General features: G+C 37.1%; 1 protein-coding gene across 2 annotated transcripts in view; it reads left to right on the forward strand.

Annotated features, from left to right (window-relative positions):
* Positions 1-850: 850 nt before the first annotated feature.
* myo1ea (myosin IEa) overlaps positions 851-26,569 on the forward strand; it is a 41,244-nt gene continuing 15,525 nt past the window's right edge. The window contains exons 1-11 of one of the 2 annotated variants that reach the window (XM_024295233.2): positions 851-1,708; positions 12,556-12,699; positions 14,436-14,525; positions 15,151-15,245; positions 19,675-19,762; positions 21,722-21,811; positions 22,674-22,805; positions 23,517-23,651; positions 23,794-23,926; positions 26,082-26,278; positions 26,352-26,432. In XM_024295233.2, coding sequence (XP_024151001.1) covers positions 1,706-1,708; positions 12,556-12,699; positions 14,436-14,525; positions 15,151-15,245; positions 19,675-19,762; positions 21,722-21,811; positions 22,674-22,805; positions 23,517-23,651; positions 23,794-23,926; positions 26,082-26,278; positions 26,352-26,432 — 1,188 coding nt within the window. In that variant the 5' untranslated portion in view covers positions 851-1,705. The remainder of the gene's footprint in view (positions 1,709-12,555; positions 12,700-14,435; positions 14,526-15,150; positions 15,246-19,674; positions 19,763-21,721; positions 21,812-22,673; positions 22,806-23,516; positions 23,652-23,793; positions 23,927-26,081; positions 26,279-26,351; positions 26,433-26,569) is intronic. The other variant, XM_024295231.2, reaches the window with a different exon arrangement.

Below are 26,569 nucleotides of genomic sequence, written 5' to 3' on the forward strand. Positions count from 1 at the left end.
AACAAAACAATTTTAATATTACCATCGTGTTTATTACTTTGAATAAAAAGTGTTTTTGTTAAGTATTCTCATAAGAGTCTTAAATAAATAAACAGATAGCAAATGTGGAGCAAGCCAAAATAGGTTATAGTCATCTGTTTGAGCGAATTTGGTATGTTTTTGTGTGACAATGAAACAAATAACTGATAGAATGAAGAATCATTAAAGAGAAAAAAGGCCTCTGCTCTGATCCCTTAGCAAAAATAGTACACTTGAAGTTTATCTTGCTATACTATAGGCATAGAAAGTAGGGGTATGATAATTAATTTTTAACAATGATTCAATTAATATCATAATTTGTGGTTACTAATCCGATTGTCGATATTGGTTCATTCGCTGATCTGAGATCAATCCACATCTTCAGCAAAACATTCAACCAGTGTGACTCAGAGATAAATACCTGGCACTGAACAGTGCAGATGAAGCTGTCCAGATTCCTTGTATTTCTTGCAAGATAATGAAATGCATATTAAATGTGTACAAACAAACCAGTAAACAAGCATTAATGGCAAATCCATTCACATGTTAGTTTTATAAAAATTCAGCCCACTGTTGGTTTTTACAAAACAAAAAAATACAAATGAAAAATGTTTAGAACATTCTACCACAATGTTTGTTCATGTCTTTGCAAAATCCACACTCTGGACTGTAATAATGGTTGATTTTTTTTTTTTTTTTTTTTTCCATCCCATATGTATTGTCTGCACTTGTCTGTTTTTTAAATATAGTAAAATAAATCTACCATGCCTCAATCCAAATGGTATTTCCCAATATTGATTATAATCAATTTATTTCCTTTTGAAATTATTTTTATGATATGGGTCAATTCAATTCAATTGGCAACTGGTCTCATACAGATCATTTTTGGTTGGATAAATCAATTTATCGATTAATTGTTACACTTCTAATATGAAGTATATCATAGTATACCAGGTATGTAGTGATGGAAGTATGCTAACTGATTACACCTTCAGAGTAAATTGGAATATTTTAAGTTTACAATGAACAGATAGTACATAAAAAGTGAACTTCAAGTAACCTATACTACCTCACTTTTTAGTATAGACTAAGTAGCCTATACTCCTACACTTAAAATATTCTACTTTTTGCTCAAGTATTGCACTTACAAGAAACCTGATTGTTTAACTAACATTTTAAAGGTATAAAGTCAAGCAGTGAAGTTTTAAAACTAAAAATCTCAGTAAAATAAACGAGTCTTTTAACCAAACCTTTTTTGTTTGTTTTGTTTGTTTTGTTTCTGCGTACCTGACACCTGTCTGGTGACTCGGATGTTTTCAGGATGACTCGATTCTATCGTGTGAAAAAAAAAACTGAGTTTGTGCGCATGCTCAGTTTTGAGACTCCCTGATCTCATGAATATTTAAGCGTGTTTGGTGGCCGGCGCGGTGTGATTGGCGCCCGTGGCTCGGTTTCCTGTGTTGTGTTTCACTTGTAGGAGAGCGTCAGCTGCAGTGTGCGGAGGGATCGGATGAGCGCAGGACTCGGAGACCCGGCGATGGACGGAAGACGCCGCTGAAGAGTCGCGTCCATGCGCTCCGGTTCTGACAGGGATTACTGCTGCGGACACATCTCACACCAAACTTTCCATCTTTATAAACACCTTCACGTCTGAATCTTAGCGACAGGAGACGACCAATCGGGAAGGATGGTGAGTGATGTTTCTATAGTTGTAAACAGAGGCACCACTTTGATTAAAAAGAGAGGAAAAATTGATTATAATCATATTTCCAACTAATTTGTTGTATTTCCCTTGAATTTAAATATGTATTTTTGCTCAATTTACCAACTTGCTTTACTTTATTTAGAGCAAACTTAAAGGAACTTCAAAATCATAAAACATTTCTCTCATTTCAAGATGATTTTGACATTTTTGTCTCTTTTTGCTCAGCCCTGACTGCAGGTACTGCAGGTAAAACACTGTCCTTGAGTCATGCTATCTGGCTCTGACACTCAGATAAATGTGTTGTGTAGACACACAGGTCAGGTGCATCCCTGCTGCCTTTGGAAACCGGTTAGTCGGATAGAGTGAGTGTCAGATGGAGGCTGTACAGTATGTGCAGCGCCTTGTTGTTTGTCAGTAAGTTTTTCCTGGTTGCTGAATGGCATCCTCGCCACAGACACACCTGCAACACAAATGCATCAGATTTCTTCACAGGGTTGTCACTCTTGAGACCTCTAAAGCCGACTTGTATAATTTCCTAATAATTTTCAGACTTAATTTGAAAAAGTATGTTTTGATAAGAGTTATCACACCTTTCAAGTCCATTTCTCCACCTAAACACAAAGCCCGATAGAAAAAAAAGTACACAACTGAAACCTGTTTCCATTCTGTCACCTGAAAGTGTTTTGCTGAACCTGAAGGTCAGGTTGCACACATAAAAAAGGCCATCGTTTCATATTCTTCCAGCTGAACAGAGCACTTCAAGTGAAACCTCAACATGAATAAGTCATATTTTTGTTTTTACTGTTTGATAGTTTTTACGACTTTCTTTCCTGTTCAGTCGGACTCTTTTTGGATGCCGTGTTTGGCTGATTTTAGAATGAAAAGTGAAGGAACTAAAGACAAGACATTTCCTGGCATTGTGGGGGAAAAGCTGTTGCAGCTATAAAGGTGCTTGAAAAGAATCTGACTGTCATCATATAGCTGTCTGGAACTTCAGACACAAGCATCGCTCACCGCTTCCCTTTCTGCCAGATGCTGGATACCAAGTCAGTACGACGGCAGATGGTTTGCATTAGTTTCCCCAAAAGGGAGGTGGATACATACCCCCCCTCTTCCAACCCCAACTCAGAAAATCCTGCTTTTGACTTCAATCCCATCACTGGAATTCAAGCCTTGTCTTTGAAAACAGGACTCATCCTGTGGACCTGGAGAACTCGTTAGGCTTGTGGCTGCAGTTCAGTCCCCCACACTCCCCTCCAGCCGCTCATGGCTGCAGCGCAGGCTGCTGGTGATGACGAACTTCAGTGTTTACTTAGTTCAGCAGCTGACCGGTTACTTACAAATACTTTGAACGCCGTTGTTGTGAGGTGTAGGAGTGTCGGTCACCCCTGTCACCTTGTAGCACGTTTGTAGCTCTCTCCTTTCACTGTGTGAGTTTTCTCCAGGTGACCTGACTTCTTTCAAATCCCAAATGATGAGCTTTAGATTAAAAAGTACTTCAAAGTATTCCGCAGGAGAAAGTGAAAGTGCAGGGTTGTTTGCCCTGGATCCCTTTTATTATCCAGTCATGGTCGCAGTAGCTTCACCCATTCTGAAGAGCTTGTAGGGTATGACTGGGCTTAAGATGTGTACACAGGGTAAAAATACAACCTATAATTCATCAGTTTACAAGAAGTTGTAATCGGTAGTCATCTTTGATAAGAGACAGAATAACCCAAAGTGGATTTCCTGCTTTGTAACTGGTGGTATAATATAAAATCTGATTTCCTTGATATTTTAGGATGAATTTGCTCAAATAGAGTAAATAATTTGAGCTGTACTCATGGCAGAAAAAATCCTCCTTCATTTTGAAGATGTGAAAAGTGATTATTACTAGAGTCAATATTTTGTCGTCAACACTGTCTTCTTTGATGACCTTTGATGCCTGTTTGACTTATTATCCTTTATCTTGGGTCATAAACTAAGCTGTGTCCTCCCCAGTCACAGCGGGTTATTTGCACATCATTTTGTTTGCTGCTGATGTTCTCACTGTTAAAAGTCTTAACTGTATGGGAAAGTAAAATGGTGTATACTTTAGAAAACACATAAAGACATAAACATATGCTTACAAATATTTCCAGCTATATACATCTAGATGTAAAGAATGCTGTTATAATTACTCTTAATCACAAGCAGATATATTGCCCTTTTATATACAGTACATGATGCGACTAATTTGTTAAATGTTGCTTGAGTTTCCACAGACATACATCCTTATTTTGCGTCTAAACGTGAGAAGCAACCACAAGGTTAGATTTTTTTTTCTTTTATATTTTTTAAGGCCTACCCAGTAATTTTAGAAAGGGCCTGTCCCAAAATATTAAAAATAAATAAATTCCACAATATGCACCAGTGATGTATTTGTGTGATGTGAGTAATCGTGGAGCAAGAAAAAAAGAGGCTGGTCAGCTGTTGGAAGAATATTTGGAAACAGAACCAAAAATAAAAATGTGTCTTCAGTGGTATGTATCTTAGTCATTGTATTTCTCAAAATACACACTTGAACAGAAAAAGGATTCACATGGTACACTCTATCTCACCGTCCTCAAAACAGTATAGCACAAACGCCATTTGTGAAAATGACGTGTTGGATCAAGATAATATAACGCTTGAGATCAATCGAAGTTTTGATATTGAAGTTATGTTAAAAAAAAAGTATTTCTTGGGAGTACTAATCCTTCATTTGCCTCTTAGGGTTGTATTTTTAGCTTGTAATTCAAAAATAAGCAACATTTGCTATCATCCATACAAACTAGTTTTATTGGAGCACTGTTATTTGCTTACATAGCCAAATCCACCTCGTTACCAAGCTGGTCAATGCAAGCTGTCTTCATTAAGAGACTCCAACCCTATCGTGTTACAGCTTTTTATGTCTTTATATTCATGTGAAATTTTCTTGTAATGATTTGAGTGTTTATGGCTGGTCAAATTAGGGCTTACATGTTACCATGGCTGCAGCTGTGCTATTGATGTTGCTAGATTTTAAAGAGTACAGGCTAAAGATTAGTTGGCTTTTTAGCAGCTGTGTCACTTTGAGGGAGGTGCAGTTTGGTCTGTTTGGTCACAGGGACTTTGTTTTTCTGGTTTAAAGTGTGACTGGTTCCACTTTTGTGTTGAGTTGGTGTCAGCACTCTGACAAGTATGTGCCACACCTAAGTTAAACCTGCAGGTAGGCAGACTAATGGTATTAAACACCATCTCAAACATGCAGTGACCATTTCTGTAACAGTTTAACTTGGGGGCAGAGCTAGAACTTTTTGGGAGTGGGGTGGAGATAGAAGATTTTAGAAAGCAGCAGAGTGGAAGTCCATTTGAAATGAAAGGATTAAAAATACGCAAACTTAATAAATATGTAAAATATATAATTTAGGGGCTTGAGATTTTATAAAAAAAATGCTTTTTCTATTTTTGCAATGGTTAAAGAAGCTTGTATTGATGATTTCTTAATCTTAATCTTTGTTAATTGCGGGGCTTTTTGCTGAGGGGGGGGGGCAGCTTCCCCCTTGTCCCCCCCTTGCTGTGCCCCTGGCTTAACATAATGGAAGATACAGTAAAACCCATATCCTTTTAAATAACTTGGGTCTCTAACTTCTTTTGTCTAATTAAATCTTATCTTTTGTGGCCTGCAACTTTGACATTTCTAACGCTTTGGTGTTTATTTGTTTCACTTATATTCATAGTAGCAGCATAATGCACATTATTTTACATCTTTTTAAATGATCCGAAATGTGTTTAGTCATAAATGTAATCCATGAAAAAAGTTGAATCATTTTGAATGTCGATGAAAAATGTGCTCTTCAGATGACAGATTTAGAACTTTTAAGTAGCTACGAACCTAAAAGAAACCTGAACAGCCTCCTGAAGGACGTGTTTTATCCAGACAGTCCAACAAAAATAGATTTGTCCCAGATTTTCCGAGTTGGTGTAAAGTTTCTGCATTTAAAAAAATAATCTTTGAAATAACGTGAAACAGATTGAAACTCCATCAGGTTATGGCTTTTTTCATTATGCATCATTCACCTAGTGCATCATTTATTCTTACATGTTTAAGCAGTTTTAGGAATGCTTTTAGACTTGTATTTCCTGGGTTTTGGATTTTATTGGCTGCACACCGTCTGTTGTGGCGTATGACGTGTTGATGCGTTCGTTTCCACTCCAGACAGTTTACATTTAGCTACTGCTTCGGCTACTTTGACATTGCAGCATTTTGCAGCTCGTCTCCTGTCAAGAATATGAGCTAAGAACCACCCTAAACCACAGCGCCTTTTATATTAGATTTTACTGGCAGCCTTACTGCTGCTTCTATTCATTTAAGAGACCCATTCAGCTTGACATGTTAAAAAATAGCAGTTGTAAAGTTTCCATGAGGAGTTTAGATTGAGTGTAGTTCAGCTTTAGATGTGCGAAAAGTCATGTCATTTTTGTTAATCTTTAATCATTTTTTTCTGCTTGAATTGCTGGGCTTTGCCCTGCAGGCACAGCAACATTATAACCAGTCTCTGCTCATGCTTTTCACTCAAGTGTGAGTTCTTTTATTTTGTTTGTTTCCGTGCATGTGACTTCAAGCAGCTGAAAACCAGGGAAAGACTGTCTGTCAACAAGCCTTTTTTGATGAAGATGTAGAACAAAATTAAGAACAAAGATAAAGAAAAGGCTTTTCTGTACTGTGTATTTAAATGGACATTCTTGACATTCTGTATTTTATGGAAATATCCTTTTGAATAATGCTCCAGTGACACATTCATGCCTACAGACATAAAGTTCAATTGCAAAAGCTATTGACTTATAGTCAAAAATTATTATGTATTTGTAATAATTTATTTTAATTTGTATTTATCCAAGAACCATAAAAGGGAGTCAGAGTCTATGCATGGACCTCAGCTTCATGTGGGAGAGACAACTTTAGGTTAATTCCAAATATTCTATTGAGCCTCCATGACTCATAAATGTAGCTTACCTGGTCAGTTTTTCATGTCTAAAAATGATGCTTTTTCTACGCAGTATTACACTGATGAAGTCAGGGTTTAGCACTTTCAGACAAGCTGGAGTTCATCTTTTTATGTCAGTGCAGTCCTCTTTCTTTCTTCTCTGGGCATTGAAGCCAAAAGTAACTGCAAACTTTCAATTAAAATCTAATAATCTTTTTGTTTTTTATTTGAATTAGATTGTATTTCTACATTTGGCCTGCTTAAACAGCCTTTAAACAAAAGAGAAAATTGTAAATGCTACTCTGGAGTTTAAGCTCAAACTTCTCAAGAGTTTTACTTTACGGAGCAGTGAGATACTTATTTCTGCTTTGTGTTAATGCAACTGTTTTTTTTCGATCCAGCTGCTGTGTGTTTTTGTGTTTGTGTAGGTTTTGGTGTGATCTGAATCAGCATCTTTTCCCCTCAACAGTTAAGAACGGAGAAATATTGCACCACACATGCTTGCCCACACAGACTCAGCCTCTCATCATTGTTTATCTTGTCCTTTTCATCTTGGAGAGACTAACTCTCCGTCAGTACTTTTATCATCATCATCTGGCAGAATGTCTCAAAGTGAATCAGCCTACAGCAGGTGGAAATGGAGTTTATCACCTCTCCTGGTTTTGTTTAGATGAACTCACAGATAATTTGTTTTCCATCCGAGTGTGTGGAAGCTAATGTGTTATTAATGATTCGCGTCTTGATTTGGTGTTTTCCTGAACTTCCATGGTGCAGCTTTTTTTTTTTTTTTTTTTTATTCTTGAAGAAGTTGTGTTTTATCAGTCTCTATGATCGATTGTTTTTCTGGTTATGGATGTTGCCCTTTTTTTCTACAGATTGTTATTTTTTTGTCCCAAGTTGTGAATGAGACGAGAGGCCTCATAATCCACATTTTCTTGAGGTCCAAACGTTGTTTATGAAGAAGCGTGAGCAAAAACGGTTTACTTCTCAGATCATTTGTAAATCGTTTTAAATGTGAATGAAAAACCAAACCAGTCAAAAGTTTCACACAAAATGAGACCATTTTATTTAACATGATCCTTAATTGTGATCTCAACTGTGTCCCATTAAAGTGCACAATATCCTATGTTTTAGCATCAGTTCTGTTTTTGCTGCCTTTATGTTTTCTTAAGTACACCCCTTGGAACTGTTTAAAATCTATAACAATATTATAATTTTGGTCTACCCTTTTCAGCTAAGAAGGGAGTAGGAGATGGGGCACTGCCTACTTCCTTTCCCTGCTCTTTTATTTGTCTTTTTCTGAACAGGACTTTGTGAAACTGACTCTTAATATAACTTTTTTTATGTTTTTTGATTTTGTTACAGATAAAAATGTTTCTTCTTCTCGGTTCTGTTGTTAAGAAACTCGTTTGACAGCCGGTGAAACTACACATCATCCCTTCTTTTGAATCTAGCACTAGATAAGTCTAGAAAGAATGTTTAAACATTTCTGGTTTTGTGCAGTTTTGCACAGACTCCAAACTGTGTACTATACAGTTATTGTTGTCACAGTGTCCACATGTGCTGTTTTTATTGTAAACCATTTCATAAGTATTAGGCAATTTTATCATGATTGTTATTTGTTTTTTAATTGTTTTTTTAGATTTTAAGTTTACTCTTTTAAACATTGTTTTGATTAAGAGTAACTAATTATTTTGCTCAAGTATTCTGCTAAATATTATCTCTACATGCTGGTTTAGAAGCAGTTGTTAGCAGGTCCAGTTTCTTTTTTCCAATAAAAGGTATTTTGTGAGAGTTGAATTCTTTGTCTGTATAAACTGTTCACTGTCTGGTGACTGTGTTGACAACATACTAAAAGAGTAAAGGAACATTAACAGCATGTACTTCATCTTTTGTTAATGTATCAAAGTTGGTACTGTCATCACAGTGTTTTTTGTTCTAAAATTTTAAAGCTCTACTTGTTCCAACCTTTTTTATTTTAAATGTTTTATTCATTTATGAGTCTGTCGTTCTTACTGACTGTTTACTTCAGGTAATAATAATATATATATATATACACACACACACATGCTGTGTATATATATGTGAAAAATATTACTTCACTAAAGCTAATTTTGAAAATAGTTTTTGACTGTTGATCAGTTAACCACTGCAGTTTTAGGCTTATCTTTTGACTCATTTAAACGTTATGTACTTTTTACTGTAGGATAAAGGTTTTCAGTGGAGTTTCAGTTTACCATGGTTCATTTGATTACAACAAAAGCATAGATTATAAAGATTGTTGTGAAAATATGGAAGCAGTCTTGCTATTGTGCAGATTTTTTTGTTGGTTGTTACTTTCAAGCATTAAGAGTATTTTATGTTAACTACTATATATCTTTCAATACTAGGCCCGGGGCTTATTCCAAAAAAATGGCAGCCAGTCGGGCGTTTATTATGGACAGGAGTTTATTGGAGGCCGGCGTTTCTTCCATCACAGACAGACTGGTAATGGCTGATGGGTTCATTCTGCAGTGAAATTCCGACAAAAAATGGACACAACACCAGATTAATATTTCAGGATATCTAAATTATGAGAACATTGTATTATGTGGGGATTTCAAAGGAGCCCGGCCATTATTCCAGACTGTCGTCTAAAGTAGCGAACACCTGTTAGACCTACGATAGATACCTAAGATATATGGTATTTATGTTTCCTGAAATATGTTTAATACATTCATTTTAAGCTTATTTTGTCTACTGAATTCTATAGTTTATTCTTGTGGTGTGTTTAGATTTTTTATATAGTTGTGAAAAGTTTTATGTTCCTTTTCTGTTTGTTGTGCATTGATTGTATTTATAAGTTGTATATTTGTAGTTTTTCTCCCCTCCAAAGATCATTTTGATCATCTATATATGCAATCTTTTGCAATATTTTCCATTGATCTCTATAGCTGAAAATGTGTATTTGCGTGATACAAAGCTGCTTTTGTTTAAATGAAGGATTTATCTCATGAGACGTCCCTACTTCAAGCTAAAAATCAATGCTGTGAAATTCTTCTAGATTTCACATTTGTAAATGTCATCTGACAATAAAAGTGCTTTGTTCTGAGCAACTTTTTATTATCAGAGTTTTCCTGCATTGAAAGAGTCTTTTCTATTTCAAGACTAACCAAAAGACAACATCTTGTAAAGCTTTAGCTGTTTCTTAGTCTTGTGAATACTTTCCCTATTTGTGGTCAGATTATTTCCTTGATTGTGTCAAAGATTTAATTTAACTTTTTTTCTTCTTGTTTCTTTTTTAAAAATGTAATTCATAGTGAAGAGTTGTATCCAGATTTAGCTAACAGGCAGAACAGAACATTATTCTGAACACATGGTGGGCTGTGTGTCATTCCCTGATGTGGAAAAAGTGGGAAAAAAAGGAAAAGGGAAAAATGAGGGGGAAAGTGCCGCTTATGATACTGAATCAAACCCAACTATTTCCTGTTTCAGGAGCCTGAGCTGCTGAGCAGTCTCCTTATATGGTATTGGTATTTGCATGAGGGAAAGCCTGAGCTTCTGGAGTAGAACTGGTGCTGAAATTCCTTTTCTATTACCTTCTGGGAAAAGCCTGGTTCTGTTGTGGTGATGGAAGAAGCTGTTGTTCTTTTATGAAAATAAACTAAATAACCTTCACGTTTTTATTTGACCTTTTGTATCAGAATCTTTAAGGTGTCAGATACAACGTCTTAGTGTGTGAGGCTTTTTTATGTTGTGGTGTTGTTATGGCTACCATAGACTCTACATTGTACCACGTGTCCCCTCAGTTTTTGCTCAGGTGTTTGTTTTTCTTTCTCTACCACAGACTAACTTTGATGTAGCGCTAGAAAAAAAAGACATTTTACTTGCACACATGACTACAGACTGATTAACCAAATGTTAGGATAAATTGAGTAAAAAATTCAGTTTGCTTTTTATTTTCTCAGTCATTTAAATCAAGATTATTTGTGTTAATTTTACAGAAATACTACTAAATGAACCATTGTCATCTGAAGATGATGACCCTTCAACTTTTTGTCACCTCTGCTTAGCACAGCAAAGGTCCCAGCCACCTCCTGGAAGTCTTTGTGTTTATGTGCGGCCCTCCTTCCTTGAGCAGCCACTCCCTCATTCCGCTGCAGTAGGCAATATTTTCATAGTCCACTTGCCTCTTCAACAGGGGGGGGCAAGGAAAAACAAATGAATCTATCCTGAGAACATCTGACATTCACCTCCTACGTCTTCTGCTTATTAAATCTTCCTCTGGAACTCTTTCATCTGGGCAGTGAAGTCGCACAATGTGTGTTGTTTTCACTTTGAAGTCGGGCGGACACGTTTTCCTGGTTTTGATTTGTTCTTTTCAAAGTTAAACTTTGAATAGGTGGAAGAAAAGCCGTTTCTAAGTAAAGACAAAAAAAAGGTAAAGGAAGAAACATTTTTAGTGGGAAAGTTTTAGATTACATCATTTTTTTGCAAAGATGAAATAGACCGAAACTGATAAAAAGCAGAACTTTGAGTATCACCTTAATACATCTCATTGATTCTTTTTCACCTAAAACAATAACAGCTTCTCTGCTTGCAAACACATGTTTAGATGCTCTTCCCAACTCTTGTCAACCTTTAACCATTCTAACCCTTAAAATGGGAGGCTGCCAAAACAATTCGCGGCTCGCTTAAGATGCTATAACACAGTGGGATCCTGAAACTGGGTCAAGCAAACGCTCACTGCATCCCTGCGACAGGAAAAGACCCACTAAATAAAGCTGAAAAGCTGTTAAGATTCCTTGCCATCTCCTACATGGTATAACTGAGTCTGTAAAGTAGTTTTATTTTGCTGTTGTAAAGAATGAAGTCATCCTTAAGTACTTCTTGCCCTCCTTTTAAGAGTAAATTGTAATTACTTGAAACACGAGGATTTGCACTCATGTTGCAACGTTATGATCCCTGACTTTAGCTGACTTTTGCTCAACGCCATTTTGGTTTTATCCTGTTAAAACTACTGAATGTATAGATTCCACACTTTGTGTTTATCCACTTTACCCGGTTAATGTGAACATTTTTGAGATGGCTTCAGTTCTAAAATGCATAGAACACTTTAAAGATCATCTCCGATCATCTTTTGGTCTGTTTTAAAAGCTTTCCCAGTGGTCTTTTATTTATAATCATGCCGTTTTCAGCCCAAATAAAAAGGACGTAGTTAAATCTGCTCAAATCTGTGTCAGTATTATCGCTGGATGAATTATCGTCTTCCTTTGGTAAATTGTTTAGCTGTACGTCTTCCTCTCGCCACACTTCCTCTGTGAAGTCTGAGGAAGTCTAGGGTTAATGTGTGCGTTGACTAATGTTCTGGATGCTCTCTGTGACTCTGAGTAGTTCTCATCTTGGAGAAAGAGGATCACTCCTCGCAGCACATTGTGATCTTTGTGCACGGTAGCCAGACTCTTCTGACTCATAGCGCATGATGAATGACCTCAGCTTAGACCGACACGCTAAAGAAAAACAGGGATGTAGGGGGAAACCAAAGGATGTGGATTAAAGTTAAGTCAAAGCATCTTTAGCTCTTTATAAAAGCAACACACAGCACTTTTTGGAGCCCCAACCTGCAGTGTTTCAAAGTAAACATGACTCATCATGTTGCCGGGATCAGTAGATGTGCGTGCGATGTGGTTTTTTCTTGCTGTGATATGAACCGTTTCTCCTTTCCTTTTATTTTTGTCTGATTAGCTCAACAGTGTGGTTAAAAATCCAACACATCAGGTTTGGATTTTGTGAGCAGCTGTGAACCTGATGTTGGACTTAAGACTCCTTGTGTAGTTGTGTGTTTTTTTTTAAAGTGAACTAACATCTTCCATGTTTTGTTTTCAGGGAAGCCGGGGGCACTTCCGGTACCACTGGCAGAGTCACAATGTCAAACTCACCGGCGTGGACGACATGGTGCTCCTCAGCAAGATCAACGAGGACGCCATTGTGGAAAACCTCAAGAAAAGATATATGGATGACTACATCTTTGTATCCTTTGTCCACATTAGCTCTTCACACTGTGCGGAAGCCTTATCTCATTGCTGCTCTTTCTGGGAATGGTGGAGGGAGATTTGGGGAATGAGTAATGGGTCAGGGTTGGAAGGTGAGAAATTCCTCCTGAGATTTTGACGTGAGCTGAGGGAAAACCGGCCTCTCTGTACGTCCCCTCACTCACATGCTGAGCTCCATCGCTATACTCAGACATGCGTTTGTTTTTTCTCACTGCGGTGCAAAGAGGAGCCGATTACATAAAGCAGAGCTGCTGCCATCTCTTCTCAGTCTTGGTGTTTCCTATTTACTGTAATATTTGGAGCTCCGTTTAACTTTTGAGTTTTCAAAACTGCAGCTTTGGCTTCACAGAACTAAAGATTTGCCTCTTTAGTGTTCCTAAAGCAGTTTTATTATTGCAGGATTATGTCATTTAGGTTTCAAGTTGGTCAGCACCGACTCATGCCTTTCATTTGGGGTCAGCGAATAGCCGTAACTGCGATATTTGTGCTCCAAGGCTGTAGGTCACTGTGGGCCACCCACAATGGCAGCTTTATTTGACTTGAGTGGAGTTTTGTTTTGTTAGCCACAAAAACCTCAGCGTTACATGGAAGATTTATTCTCTGTCATTTGTAAGCATTTCTTTAGGCTCTGGACCGACCTTGAAGACTTTGCTGCACAGCTGCACACAAAGTCTTGTGTTACGTTCACACCAGCGTGCTAAACACAACTTCTTGAACGTGCATTTCGCATATGGTGTTCACACTAAACTGTTGCTACCCAATAGACCCTTTTCATGGTGACGTCAGACAAAATGACGACGGGGACAAAAGTGTGAATAATGACTTCCAGTGTACGGGATTAGAACGGCAAAACTGACCACTGAACTGTATTTTTATTTCCTGTCTTTGATCATTCACAAATTAAAATACAAATTAGAATAATCCTTCAATAAATTGGGTGCTATTGAAATATCGACCTTACAATTGAGCAGATATTATTCCAATGGGTTATTTTATGGTTGATGTTATTCACCTGTGTTTTAAGTGCAATCAAGCACAAAAACGGATGGAAATTGTCTTATTTTAGCTCAGTTTTTAGTGATTTCGTAAGCCACTTTAACTGGGCAGACAAAATCTCATGCAGCTCTACGTCTCATCCCTGTCATGGAAAGCTAGCGATAGCAAATTAGCATAAATTAGAAGAAGAAAATCTTGATTACCTTCATAATCAAACAAGCAGCATTCAAGTCATTACCTGTAACCTTCGTCTAACTATGTCCAGGTTGTCAGAGAGAAATGATCCACGACTCGTTCAATATCATCCATACGATTTTGGAGAAGCATCTAGGCTCTAGGCTTTTTCTGTCACTGCTCTATTTCAATATACGAAAGACTTGGTGTCATATAATTCCAGCCGGGCACAAACCACAGTTATAATTTCCCCTTTCTGATCAATTTTCTTCCGTGAATTGAAAGGGATGCCATCCATACCTCACTACCAAATCCAAGTCCCTGGTTTGTCAAATTTCTTCCTGGTTTAACTTTCAATGCTCGTTCATTTTTTGAACTCAGAATGTTTCAAATATGCATTAACGCCCATCTACACAGACTTTTTATTGGATGAACATGTGTTTCCGAGGCCAGTGTGAACGTAGCTTCAGACGCCATAAAGTTTCCTAGCATTTTTGGTACTTTTTACTGGTTTCATAATCTTTAACTCCATAATCTCTTCAGACGTACATTGGTCCTGTGCTCATTTCTGTCAATCCCTTCAAGCAGATGCCATACTTTGGAGATAAAGAGATCGAGATGTATCAGGGCGCGGTAAGAACAGCTGTGACACAACACGAACACACTGACTTTATTTCTACTGAAAAAGCAGCTGGAACATTGAGAGAAAAGCTAGTGCTGTGAAAACTTCTCGTCAGATACCTGACTCATTTAGTGAGCAGGCTCAGCGGGATCTTCACCAAACCACCCCAGTGAGCGTGACTCTTCCTTTGGCTAACATGCCGAGGGCTAAAAACAGAATGACAGGCTTTGAAATCTGTGACAGACTGCTCATTTTGACAAACTTATGCTTCATTGTTAGAACTAATTCAACACTTTAAAAAAAAAATTGGATTTTGAATTTTGGTAGGAAGTTTCTTAACTTCAGATGAGATTTGTTTTTCACCATGACGTGTTCGTTTTCACTTTTTTTTTTCAAGGAGATCTTTGCTAATTTAAATATTCTCTAGTCTTGGTGCTAGACAAGTCGGCTTGCATTCCATTGATGTCACCTTCCAAAAGCTGTAGAGCAACTTGAGTCTTAAGTCGGGCAAGAACAGAAAAGCTCCAGTTTCCAGCGTCTGTAGTGGCCAAACAAGAGGAGATGAAAAAACCTATAAGTTAACCTTTGACTTTAAAGCCTTAAAAGTCAACTAAAAAAGGTTTAATTCCCTTTCAGGCCCAGTATGAGAACCCTCCTCACATCTACGCTCTGGCAGATAACATGTACAGAAACATGATGATTGACAGGGAAAACCAATGTGTCATTATCAGGTAAGATTTATTTGTTCTCACTCTTTATTAAATGTTAAACGCTCTTTGTTCTCATGTGTGAGTTCATCCATGCTTTCTTTTTCATCCATCAAAGCAGTGTTAAAACAGTATTTGTACATATTCCTGCTTTATAAAGCTGTGTGGATTATCCAGGATGTGAGACAAAGGCAGGAGGTGGTATTGTGTGCAAATGGATCTGGATCTGTCAGATCCTACAGCACTGTACTGGCTGGGATAAACGATGGGAAGGGAACAAGAGAACAAACCCAACTGGTTCCACTGCATCTTTCAGTTCAGCTGACTGAGAATAATGTGTTTCATTGGTGCTTTTCCATCACATTGTTTTCAGCTCACGCCTGCGCTTAACTTCAGGCAAAATTGTTACTACAGCTCAAAAGGAAGCAAAGGACAGCCAGGATGGGAGGTGGAAACAAGGCAGCTGTGAGCTGTTTTTGAAAAACTTCCTGGCTTGTGAACACCTGCAGGATCCTCTCCTCCTTGACTTTAGGTCTGGCTTAGGTACTTGCTGAGTTTGAGCCCTCAGAGCAAAAAATTGTGCTGTCATGGTTGGGGCTTTATGCTGTGGTCCAGTCACCTGAGCGGCGTGGTTGCTGTAGTGCTTACCTCATGATAAACGGCCCCCGCTTCAGCAGTTCTAGTCATTGTTTGGACAGCTCGTTCAGTTTCCAGCACCAAAGCAGTGAGGTGGATTTTGTGATCAACTGAATCAGCTAACAAAAGCTTTAAAGTGGTTCTACCATGAACTGGATGCTGGTAGCTAAAGACTGCAGTGTGGTTAGCATATGCGGGCTCAGGTGATGACAGTGAAAATTCAACATGAACTCGTAGAAGTTTAGCTTCCATTTTTTAAACAGATTTATTCTTGTTGTTTTGTTGAGTGAGGTGATTTTCCTTTCCTTTTTAGGACCTCCTTCTGTCAGCTCTTTGACATGCCACTTTTCAAACCAGCTGCTCCTTATCTTCTGTCACCACAAATATGTCCACGGTCTCCGAGTTCGTTGGCCTTTGGCTTTTATGATGTAAGCGAAAGTTTCCATCTTTCACCAAAACATGCAGAGCCGGTCAAAAAACCAAAACCTGCAAAGAATATATTTCTAAATTTAGAAATGTGGACTTTATCCCGTCATTTTTTGTTTCTATTTTTCTTTCCCCTTCATTTTTACATCATCTACAAAATGGGATTATAATTTAGAGTGACGTGTAGACATAAATCTTTTGTCGCCTGCTCTAATAATGATAACATTTTCAGCGCATTTCATTTTATAGTTTAAAACTGTAATTGATGGACTTTCAACATTTTTGTTTTGTTATTTCCTCTTTTTTAATTTGTTCATTTTCTATTAAACTAAAGATAAAAATAGTAATTTTCAACAGTGAATTCCTGGGTTAATCTAAAAAAAGAGACGTACATTATGTTAGACACAGCTGGGCGTGGTTGCCAAACCTGTCTTTGGAACACGTTTTACTGTAAACTGCACGTCTGGACTGTCATCTGTGAATATTATTTTTAGCTCTTTGGTATTTGAAACATGCAGGAAAAAATGAACTTAAGTACTTTGCACACAACTCCCAAAAGTAAGGTATGTTCAGCATATTGAATTTCTCTTGAAATTCTCTGTAAACTTTATATCTCTGAACATCTGAATTCATATTTTCTGGACGACATCAAGCATCCAAATAAGTGAAAATATGTGAACCATGAATGGACTTCTGAATGTTCTGTTGTGGTGGAATCTCAATGCCCCAGCAGCAGAAAATACGTAGACTAGTGGACGGCAGAAGAATTTTAAACTACAATCGACAGTCAAGTAAAGTGAAAGACATTAGTGAGATAATTACCTTTTCTGTCGTGCTGCAATACATTTTGTTTTGATAAACTGTTTGCAATTAATTATTATTATTATTATTATTATTATTTTGTCGTCCCTAAGGCCTTAGCTCCGTTTTTCCATGATTTGACCCAAAACTCACACGTATATTGAGAACAATGAACATTTAAACCCTTTAACAGCTGATGCTTAGATCCAGTGTTAATGTTCTTTGACTTATCCTAACTTTTAAACTGTTAACATGATCATTCCAGCAGATTGCATCGGTTTTCTCTGCTTCAGAATCTACTGGAATGATCGTGTTAACAGTTGAAAAGTTACAGGCTGTTAAATAGTTTGTGTCATTTAAGTGTCTCAGGTCTTAAAGGATTAATTATATGTGCAATTGGCTTTAAAACATAATTAAATTCCAATTAAAAAAAGGAATATTAACTTGTTGATGTCTTTTTAGTTTTCTGGTAGTTTTTCTTTTTTTTTTTTTTGAAGGTGACATTATTGTAAACACAAATTGTGATGATGTTTTTTGATTACTGTTAAATCCTATGCAGCTGAGTGTTCATTTACAGTTTAAATGTCAGTAATCAGAAATTTGAATTTAACAAATGAAGTATGAACTATTTATAAAGTTAATTTTAAAGTTTTCTATAACTTTGTGTGACTCAAGTCGGTGGGGCTGCAGAACATTGAGTTTTGAAAGCTGAAGTTTGTGCTGCTCTTGCCTGAAATAGACCCTCAATGAATTGTTGGGAGGATAAACAAAGCTTTTTATTGAGCTTTTACGGAGTTTCTTTCAGTTTTTTGTTTTTTGAATGGAGCAGAATTAACTGGCACACTGCTTTGCGATCCGATGAAGAAAGGGAGTTATCGGGGAGGATTTATATAACCATCCAGAGACTGCTGTGTAATAGAGTTGCTCCCATTACTTCCCCAGGCAGCCTCCTAACAGTCTGCAGCTGTGGCTCTCTCACAGTTTCTCTGTTTTAAGGCAGGCAGGAAAAAAAAAAAAACCTGACTTCACTGGCATTTGCTCTCAAACCACATACAGCAAAATAAATACGGTCCTGGCATAGTGAAAGACGTGGAGGAAAAGGAGAGAAGAAGAAAAAAGAACAGAAACATTAACGTTGTGACTGTAGCGTTTAAATGCAGAGAGGCTTGAAGACCTATTCTTATGTTACAGAACACATTTCAGGCCATATTCTTCCTTAACTGGGCTTATTCCACTCAGTTACTGTAACTTGCCTTTTTGTGATGGCAAACAGCACAATTGACCCTTTTAACAGCAGCACAAACCTTAAATCTGTGTGATAAATATCTCATTTTATTTGTCATGACTTTGATTATCACTTTGTATTAGTTAATTTTAGAGGTTTAAATGTTAGAATTGTGTTTGGAAATTAACATTCAGTTTTATGGTCTTTTTTCCTGATGTACGAAAACATAAAAAGTTTCTGCTTTGGCCTCAGATAGTTTGTCTAAACGTGAGCTAAGTGATTTGGCCTCTTGCCTTGGTTTCAGTGAAGGGCTAAGAATAGACCCAACAGGAACTGACTGCATCTGTTTTAATAGGCGATTAGAGAAAATTTGAACTTTTCTTACTTTGTGGCAACACTAGCAGCCATAAATGCAAACATATTTTTTATTTGTGTTTTTACACTGCAAAAACAGCCCCCTTAGAAATAAGTCAAAACTGTTACCCTATTTTCTTTAAATAAGAAAAGAAATCTGCCTATGGAGTTAGAAAATGGTCTTGAATTCTTATTTTTTTTTTAAAAAAAGATTATTTTGCTATTGAAAAACTTGAAAAGCTTTCTTGATAAGATTATTTTTTTCATGCAAGACAGAAAATAAGGCAATTTTCATCTTTTTACTTTCTTAAGATTCAGTTTTTACACTGAACTTCAAAACAAACAAAAAGAACGACGTCATCTGATGACGTTCATCTCTGATCCGTTTGTATTCTGTCTGGGAACAACAGCAGCGATTACATTCCATAATGTGGTTGAATAGGAAGGAAGTGGAGAAAATCCTGGAAGAATCTTAAAGCTGAGGGATCTCTGCATTCACTCTACCTTTGGCAGGTTAACAGGTCCTGGAGGAGGACGGGGCCTAAAGAACAGGAAATGAGAAACTCTTTCTGTCTCTGCTGGGAACAATTCTTCAACTTTTTGTCAAACTTTGAGTCTGAAAATGAATCCAGCTACCATTCAGATTTCGAGTTCTATGTCTTTCACAGTCAGGCGTAACTTCAAGATTATTTGTTTTGTGTTGCTATCCAAAGAATAACAACCAAACAAATAAACAAATGATTTACAAGCTTCCAAAACATGAATGTAAATATAGAATAAAGACATGCAGCTTACGCTGATGGCGTATTCAAAACATTCGAGGTTAAATACAATGGAAAGATGGCAGTCTGTGATGGTTTCTAGGTCGATCGCATTATTTTCATCGGTCAAAGTCAACTGGAATGGATGGCTATCTTCTATTGAGTAACATTTGACAAAGTGCATCTACATTTCCCCCATCCACACGTTTGGAAAAGCTCATTAATTCTGTTTTTTCATTGTTTTTTTCAGTGGAGAGAGTGGTGCCGGGAAGACCGTGGCTGCCAAATATATCATGGGCTACATCTCCAGGGTGTCAGGAGGCGGGCCCAAAGTCCAGGTGAGGGGAGTGTACCATCAAACACATCACTGCTGAGCTGATATGTATTCAACATGAAAAAATAGGTCAAACTGTGGGACTCTAATGCGGGAGTAAAAGAAATGTCTCCCTAAAAAAAGTTGAGCTGTTGGGGAAAATAGTTATTCTGAATAAATATTATTGGAAACTTTTTTTAAAATTAGAAAATATGAACTAATATTGAATTTAATTGCAGTCATATGTTGAAAAAAATGGAAAAAGGGGGTGGCAAAAAGACTGGAAAACTTAAAAAAAAATACATTCGTCTGGAGGAATAGTTTATGTCTCACTGGAATTATTGAAAATACTTCTGGAAAATAACTGGTTGATCAAAAAAAGTGAAATCTTGAGACCCTTTTCTGCATAGAGACAAAGACTGAAACTTATTTATGGATGCATTTCATCCTCAGGACATCTGGCTCCTTTATAATGTTTAATATCATGTCTATAGTTCATTAACAGAAATGAACAAATCTCTGCTTTTTTTCAAGAATTCTGTCTGCCTGACTTGTGAAATGTTCTTTTTTTCCATCATTCTCAAATATTTTGATTGCATTAAACCTAAAACCGATCCTCTTTCTTTTGAGCTTTAACTTAATGAATATATGTTTTTTTTAATAGACTTTATTATAGTTAAAAAACAGAACTAAATCAGGCTGTGATCTAAAGCTTTCAGACTACAGCCATCTTTAGCAATCTTTTTAATCTTTTTAAGACACAATAGACCCTGTTTAACAAAATGCACAACATTTTGTCCATGTTTTATGACCAAATCTCTTTCTATATACTTCAATAGGTTTAATCTTTTAGACTTGTGTCAGTTTTTCTCTATCTGAGAGAAGCTTTGAGTTTCCTAGAAGGTAACAGTGAGCTCCATTGTGACCCCGTACTCTTTTTGGAGTGATCTTTGTCAGTTGATCGCCCAGTGTAATAGCGGTTTTAAATTTCCTTCATTTGTGCTCAAAATGGGTGTGGTCCAACCTCTTCACACATGAAATCTCATCTGAAAGGATGACAAACACACCTGGAAAATGTGTGTCATGAAGCCTGGATGTAGAAAAATCCTGGAAAAAGTTTCTGCAACACTTGTGTTACCCGAGTCTCATAAAGATCTTTTTGCCCACAAATTAGCAATCATTTGACTCAACCAATTATGTTTTATTTTCTTGTGTTGATTAAGCAAATTTTTGCACACACTTTTTTTTTTAATGGAGTCAAAACAACCTGTTGCTAATTAATTCCTGGACAGTCCTCCTCCCCCTCATCCCCAATTGTTATCTTACCCTCCTCATCCTCCAAATTCTGTTATCAGCCCATCAACATCCTCTTAATCATCTAGCCACCCCTTCAGCCATCTGGCATCCCCCAAAATAGCAGATGTCATGTTCTTAAGCTTCATAACATCTAAAGTTTGCATTTGTTTTCCTGATACTGTCAGGAATCATTTTAAAGTATTTAAATAATGTAGTTTTATGTTGTCATAAATGCTTCAGTTCTGTTAATCTGTCACGAAGCAGTCACGATATTCTTTTGTACTTTGAAAGCTGCATGTATATATATTTTTTACCTTTTTATTGAAGTATTAACATGGTTTTAGAAAGTTGTGTCTTAAATATAAAAACTTTTAAAGGTTTTTTGTCTCCCGGTGTTACATCGGCACAAAAATGTTCCACTCAGCGTCTGGGAATAATAGCGGAAGAGGGAATCTCTGTGTCTGCTGTAGAGATTTAAAAGGCAGAAGTGTCTGACCTGCACATGGCGCAGAGGAAAGATAATGCCCTCCAGATTTCATGTGTCTGCTGTCTGCAGATCAGCCTTGGTGTGTGTGTGTGTGTGTGCACACGCCCATGCTCAGATGTTTGTGGAAAGCTCCTAAAGTGTGCAAAGGTGTCTCATCCTGATATACTGCCCATGTTTGATGTGCTCTGTTTCTTCTTGTAGCACGTCAAAGACATCATTCTGCAGTCCAACCCACTGCTAGAAGCTTTTGGAAACGCCAAGACTCTAAGGAACAACAACTCCAGCAGATTTGTAAAGTTTTTATATCAAACTATTGTATAACATGTTTGATTAAGAAGTTTGTTAAAACTCATAAAACATGTTGAAGTCTGTTCAGAAAGTTTGAATATCCTAAAACCCAAATTTTTCTCACCTTAGCAGTCAAGTGGAGAGTTGAGAAATTCTGTTTTTTCTGTAATAGAAACTAAGGTTTGCTGATTTACAGTAATTTCTTCACCAAGTAGATTAAAAAAAATCAAATTCAACATTTTATTGAAAAAGTGCAATTTTAGCTCTAAAGTGTCAAAATAATCTACAATATCTTAAAAGTTTGTTTGGGGACTACATTTTGATTTTAAATATATTCTATATAGGCCAGGGGTGGGCAAACTTTTTGACTCGTGGGCCACAAAGGGTTCCAAACTTTTCAAATGTGATCAATGTTTTAGTAACACAAATTGTATAAGAAAAATAACATGGAATGTGGACGAAAACATGCTTTGTAATTTTTATTTAAAACCTTTTTTTCTCATTTTAGTGTCAATTGCAACGATAGTTTGATGTCCGTCCAAAAAAAATGCAAACTCAGAGAAATGCTGAGTTCATGTGGTGTTGGAATGACTCAACAACACACATTAAGCGTCAGAAAAACACCAAAATCTTCCAAAACCACATGAATGAAGAATAACTTTCTGCACCTAAACAAAGTTCAATATATTTGAGGATTAAAGGGAAAATGAAACATTAGTAAGAATTATCAACATAATTTATTCAAGTTTGATGACCTAGATTAAGCAGTAGTTTACCCACCCCTGATATAGACATGCAAAGATGGGTGTCAGTCTAAAAAAACTGATTTTCTTTCACTAAAGTATAAAACTCTTTGATCCAACAGGGGAAATATTTTGAAATCCAGTTCAGTTCCGGTGGAGAACCAGATGGTGGGAAGATCTCCAACTTCCTGCTAGAGAAGTCTCGCGTCGTCATGAGAAATCCTGGAGAAAGAAGTTTTCACATATTCTATCAGGTGAAATGGACTTCAGTATCAGCTGTTCTTTTGTTTCTTTGCTTCAAGCTTTGAGGATAGACTAAATCTTTTGAATTTTACTGTCTCATAAGTATGAGCATAGAGGAACAGTCAAATGCATAGGTGGGATACATTTCTATACACTGAAAATAACATTTATTGTCTAAAATCCTAAAGTTAGGAAACAGGTTAATTGGAAAAGAGATCTTTTCTTTGAGATCTGCACCATTTTAACTGTACAGTTTCCCAAAATGTAGTACCTTTTCACAAACCATTTATCTTAATAGTTAATCAGTTTAGTTTGCTTTTGGATTTAGTCTTTAATAAGGTCATTGTGTAAAGTTTTCCATAGTTTTAAGCAACAGGACTCTAACACTCCACATCTTAGTGGTTAATATTTCCCCATTGTTCACAGACACTTGTGGGTTTTAGAATGATTCATGCATGGGGACTTTTAAAGGTCTAAGCAGTCTGTATTTGTAAATTAAAACTGGATTAACCTGGTATTTAATATTGATGTCTGTGACTGAGCTATTTAGGTAAAATGCTTTAGAAATCAAGGATTATTCCTTAATCTGCCTTCTCAGTTATCTTCTATTCCATTATTCAAAAGCATAAAAACAATAGAAACAAATGTCTAGAAAGAAAATGTTGTTAAAGAAAGCCAAAGTGTTTGTCAGAAGGATTTTATTTTGAAATTCTGCTTCACAGTTGATAGAAGGAGCCAGTGCGGAGCAGAAGAACAGCCTGGGAATCACCAGCATGGATTACTACACTTACCTCAATCAGTCTGGGTCCTACAAAGTGGACGACATTAACGACAAGAGTGACTTTCAGGAGACAATGGTACACTCAGAATCCTACTTTAGAACTTCCTGTTTGGTGTTTGCTTCTTTCTTTCCATCCTGATTTTTGCTTCACTCATAACAGTAAAAGTTAAGAAGTTTTTGTTTTATTCCATGGTGTGATGATGCTCTCTTGTCCTCAGCATGCCATGGGTGTGATCGGCATTGCACCAGCAGATCAGTCCATGGTGCTTCAGATTGTAGCCGGAGTTCTTCATCTGGGAAATATCACGTTTAAAGAGTCGGGGAACTATGCAGCTGTGGAGAGTGAAGAGTGTAAGTAGGCTGTGATAATCAAATCAAACCCGACTCAGACCCATTAATACCCTCTCTGTAATGAACGCATGTACAATGTACATTCAGCATTTGCTGAGAGATCCAGTCTGAAAGGAAGCAGAGATGGCTCCAGCTCCACCGATTCAACACAGTGAAGCCCTTCAGTGTCCTCAGCTGGACTTCTGGAGCTGGTTTTGGAGGATTTGTGTCCAACCACTTTCAACTGCCTAAAGTTTTACTGCGTTAATGCAGGGCTGCAGCCAGCTGTGTGCAGTAAACCAGACTGTTTGATTGCCAGAACATAAAAACCATTTTTGGAGGCCGGCTCTGCTGTCGTCAGAGGCTAAAAACTTCTTGGAAAAAACGCGCTCGGTTCTGTCGCCTTCCCGCTTACGTTTCCTGGATCCTTTTTCCTTTTGTTTCTTTACCTTTATCCTTTCTCCTTTTAGAGATTCATGAGACAGTTATTCAAGAACCTACTTTTAGCTCTTTTATATTTATTCCGTAATGTATGATATTTAAAAGAATTTACATTATCTGATATTTGTCCATTAGATAACCTATGGATCAATGTTTTTTGTGATATAATTAGTTTTTGTTCCAGTTACAGTAACGCAGCAGCACTGAAACTGTGTGTTAGAATTTAGTTGCTTGGAAAAAAAAGTGCAGGATTACATACGTTTGCAAGAACTATTTATTGCTTTTCCTGTCAAAACGCCTCAAAACCGATCTTGCTGAGCAAGCTTAAGATAAATGTCAGTAAATCTGTTGCAGAAAATATTCAAGAACGGATTCATTTTGCTAAAATTACCACACTTGTTCCAAAATTAGTCTCCTCTAACTCTGTATTGGTCATCTGTAGGATTATTTTGGGATATTTCCAAAGCAGCTGACTTCCTTTTTAAAAAATGTCTTCTGGATTTTTTTTTAATCTTAACATGTTTACAACTGCAGGTCATTTTCCTGTTGGAATTTCCAATGATGATCAATTTGCAATTCAAAAAAAGTGTCCGTTAAATTTTCTGTTTCACTGATTCTAGTTATAAATATTTACATTTCTGGCTTTCCCCGTAGTGCCAGTTGCAAGCTCTGCCACAAGCTGTGCAGGGTGTAAACCGCCTTCGCCCAACAGTAGCCGGGTTGGGCTCTAGGAACCCCAAAGAGGATAAAGCGGGTTTGCAAAATAGATGGATGCCAGTTGCAAAATATATGAAATGGAAAAATTGCAAAAAAAAAAAAAAAAAGCAATTTAAATTGCAATGAAAAATTGCAATTTAAATAATGTGTTTGAAACACTTTGGAAAGTTTTGCAGAAGAAAAGTGTTGGGTATTTTTTTATGCTCTTCAGAACCACTTAGCTAACTTCTTGTAAACTCCATTTGATCGTTATCGTTGGGTTTCTGATTACAATTTGACTTCATTTGAGCTTTGTTTCCAAAAGTCACATAAAAAACCATAAAAGCTCTCGCAGCAGCGTACGGCGTATGGTCAGTCACACCCTAACGTCCCAGAAGGGGAGCTACTACAGAGTTCTGATGCATTCCCAGACGCAGTGAGTCTGCAGGCCCGAGAGCCATTTCCTTTTAGGGGAAGTGAGTCACTGTAATAAGGGAGGGAGGGGTTCTCCTGGGACAACATCAACGTCAGGTCATGGCAAATACTCTGGTGTATACAACATCTTTTTTTTTGTAAAAGTGAGCCTTGTGCTATTTTTTTTTCCTAATTTAGCATTGAGCTGTAGTTCACCTCACCTCCAGTCCTAAACTCCCACAGAAACAGTTCTGTCTGAAACAAATGCTTTTAAATCCTGAGCAAAAAGTTTTTGTATTTCAGTTTAAAAAAAACAAAAAGGTGCTTCAGGTTTTCCAGCACAAAAGCAGCAGCAGGAGGCAGGCGTGTCCGTTCATTTGCATTCTGGTTTTCATAAAAAAGCCTTTTTGTTTTCCCACAACAGCACCTGTTATCAACATGCTTCATTCAAAATAATTTGTTTTTACTTCATCAATGCACACGACCTGCTAAGGTTTTATGTTTATGCATAAATATCCAGAAACGGTCGTCTACTTTAATGAGCTCATTCTCTTTTTTTTTCCAGCCTGTCAAAGTAAATACGTAGTTAAAAATGACTGCTAATAAAAGCTTTTTCTTCTATTAGTTTTAGCATTTCCTGCCTTTCTGCTTGGAATCGACCAGAATCGTCTGAAGGAGAAGATCACAAGCAGGAAGATGGACAGTAAATGGGGAAGCACCAAGGAATCCATCGACGTGACCCTGAACGTGGAGCAGGCGTGTTACACCCGAGACGCGCTCTCCAAAGCCCTGCACGCGCGTGTGTTTGACTACCTTGTCGAGGTACGTTTTTCCTTTTTTTAAACTGATCATCAATAAAACTTGAGTTTAATGAATTGCATCCGTTCGATTTCAGTCCATTAATAGAGCCATGGTGAAAGATCATCAGGAGTTGAACATCGGAGTGCTGGACATCTATGGCTTTGAAATTTTCCAAGTAAGTGGGACGTGTCTGCTTCTACAACAGCTCCTGATTTAGATTAACAAGTATTAACTTTAAGCATTTAGACTGATTCTGCTTAAAGGATCAAACTCATTCATAAAGTATGTGGATTAGGACCCATCTCCTGATTG

Source organism: Oryzias melastigma, linkage group LG3 (assembly GCF_002922805.2).
Source record: "Oryzias melastigma strain HK-1 linkage group LG3, ASM292280v2, whole genome shotgun sequence".
NCBI classification, from domain to species: Eukaryota; Metazoa; Chordata; class Actinopteri; order Beloniformes; family Adrianichthyidae; genus Oryzias; species Oryzias melastigma.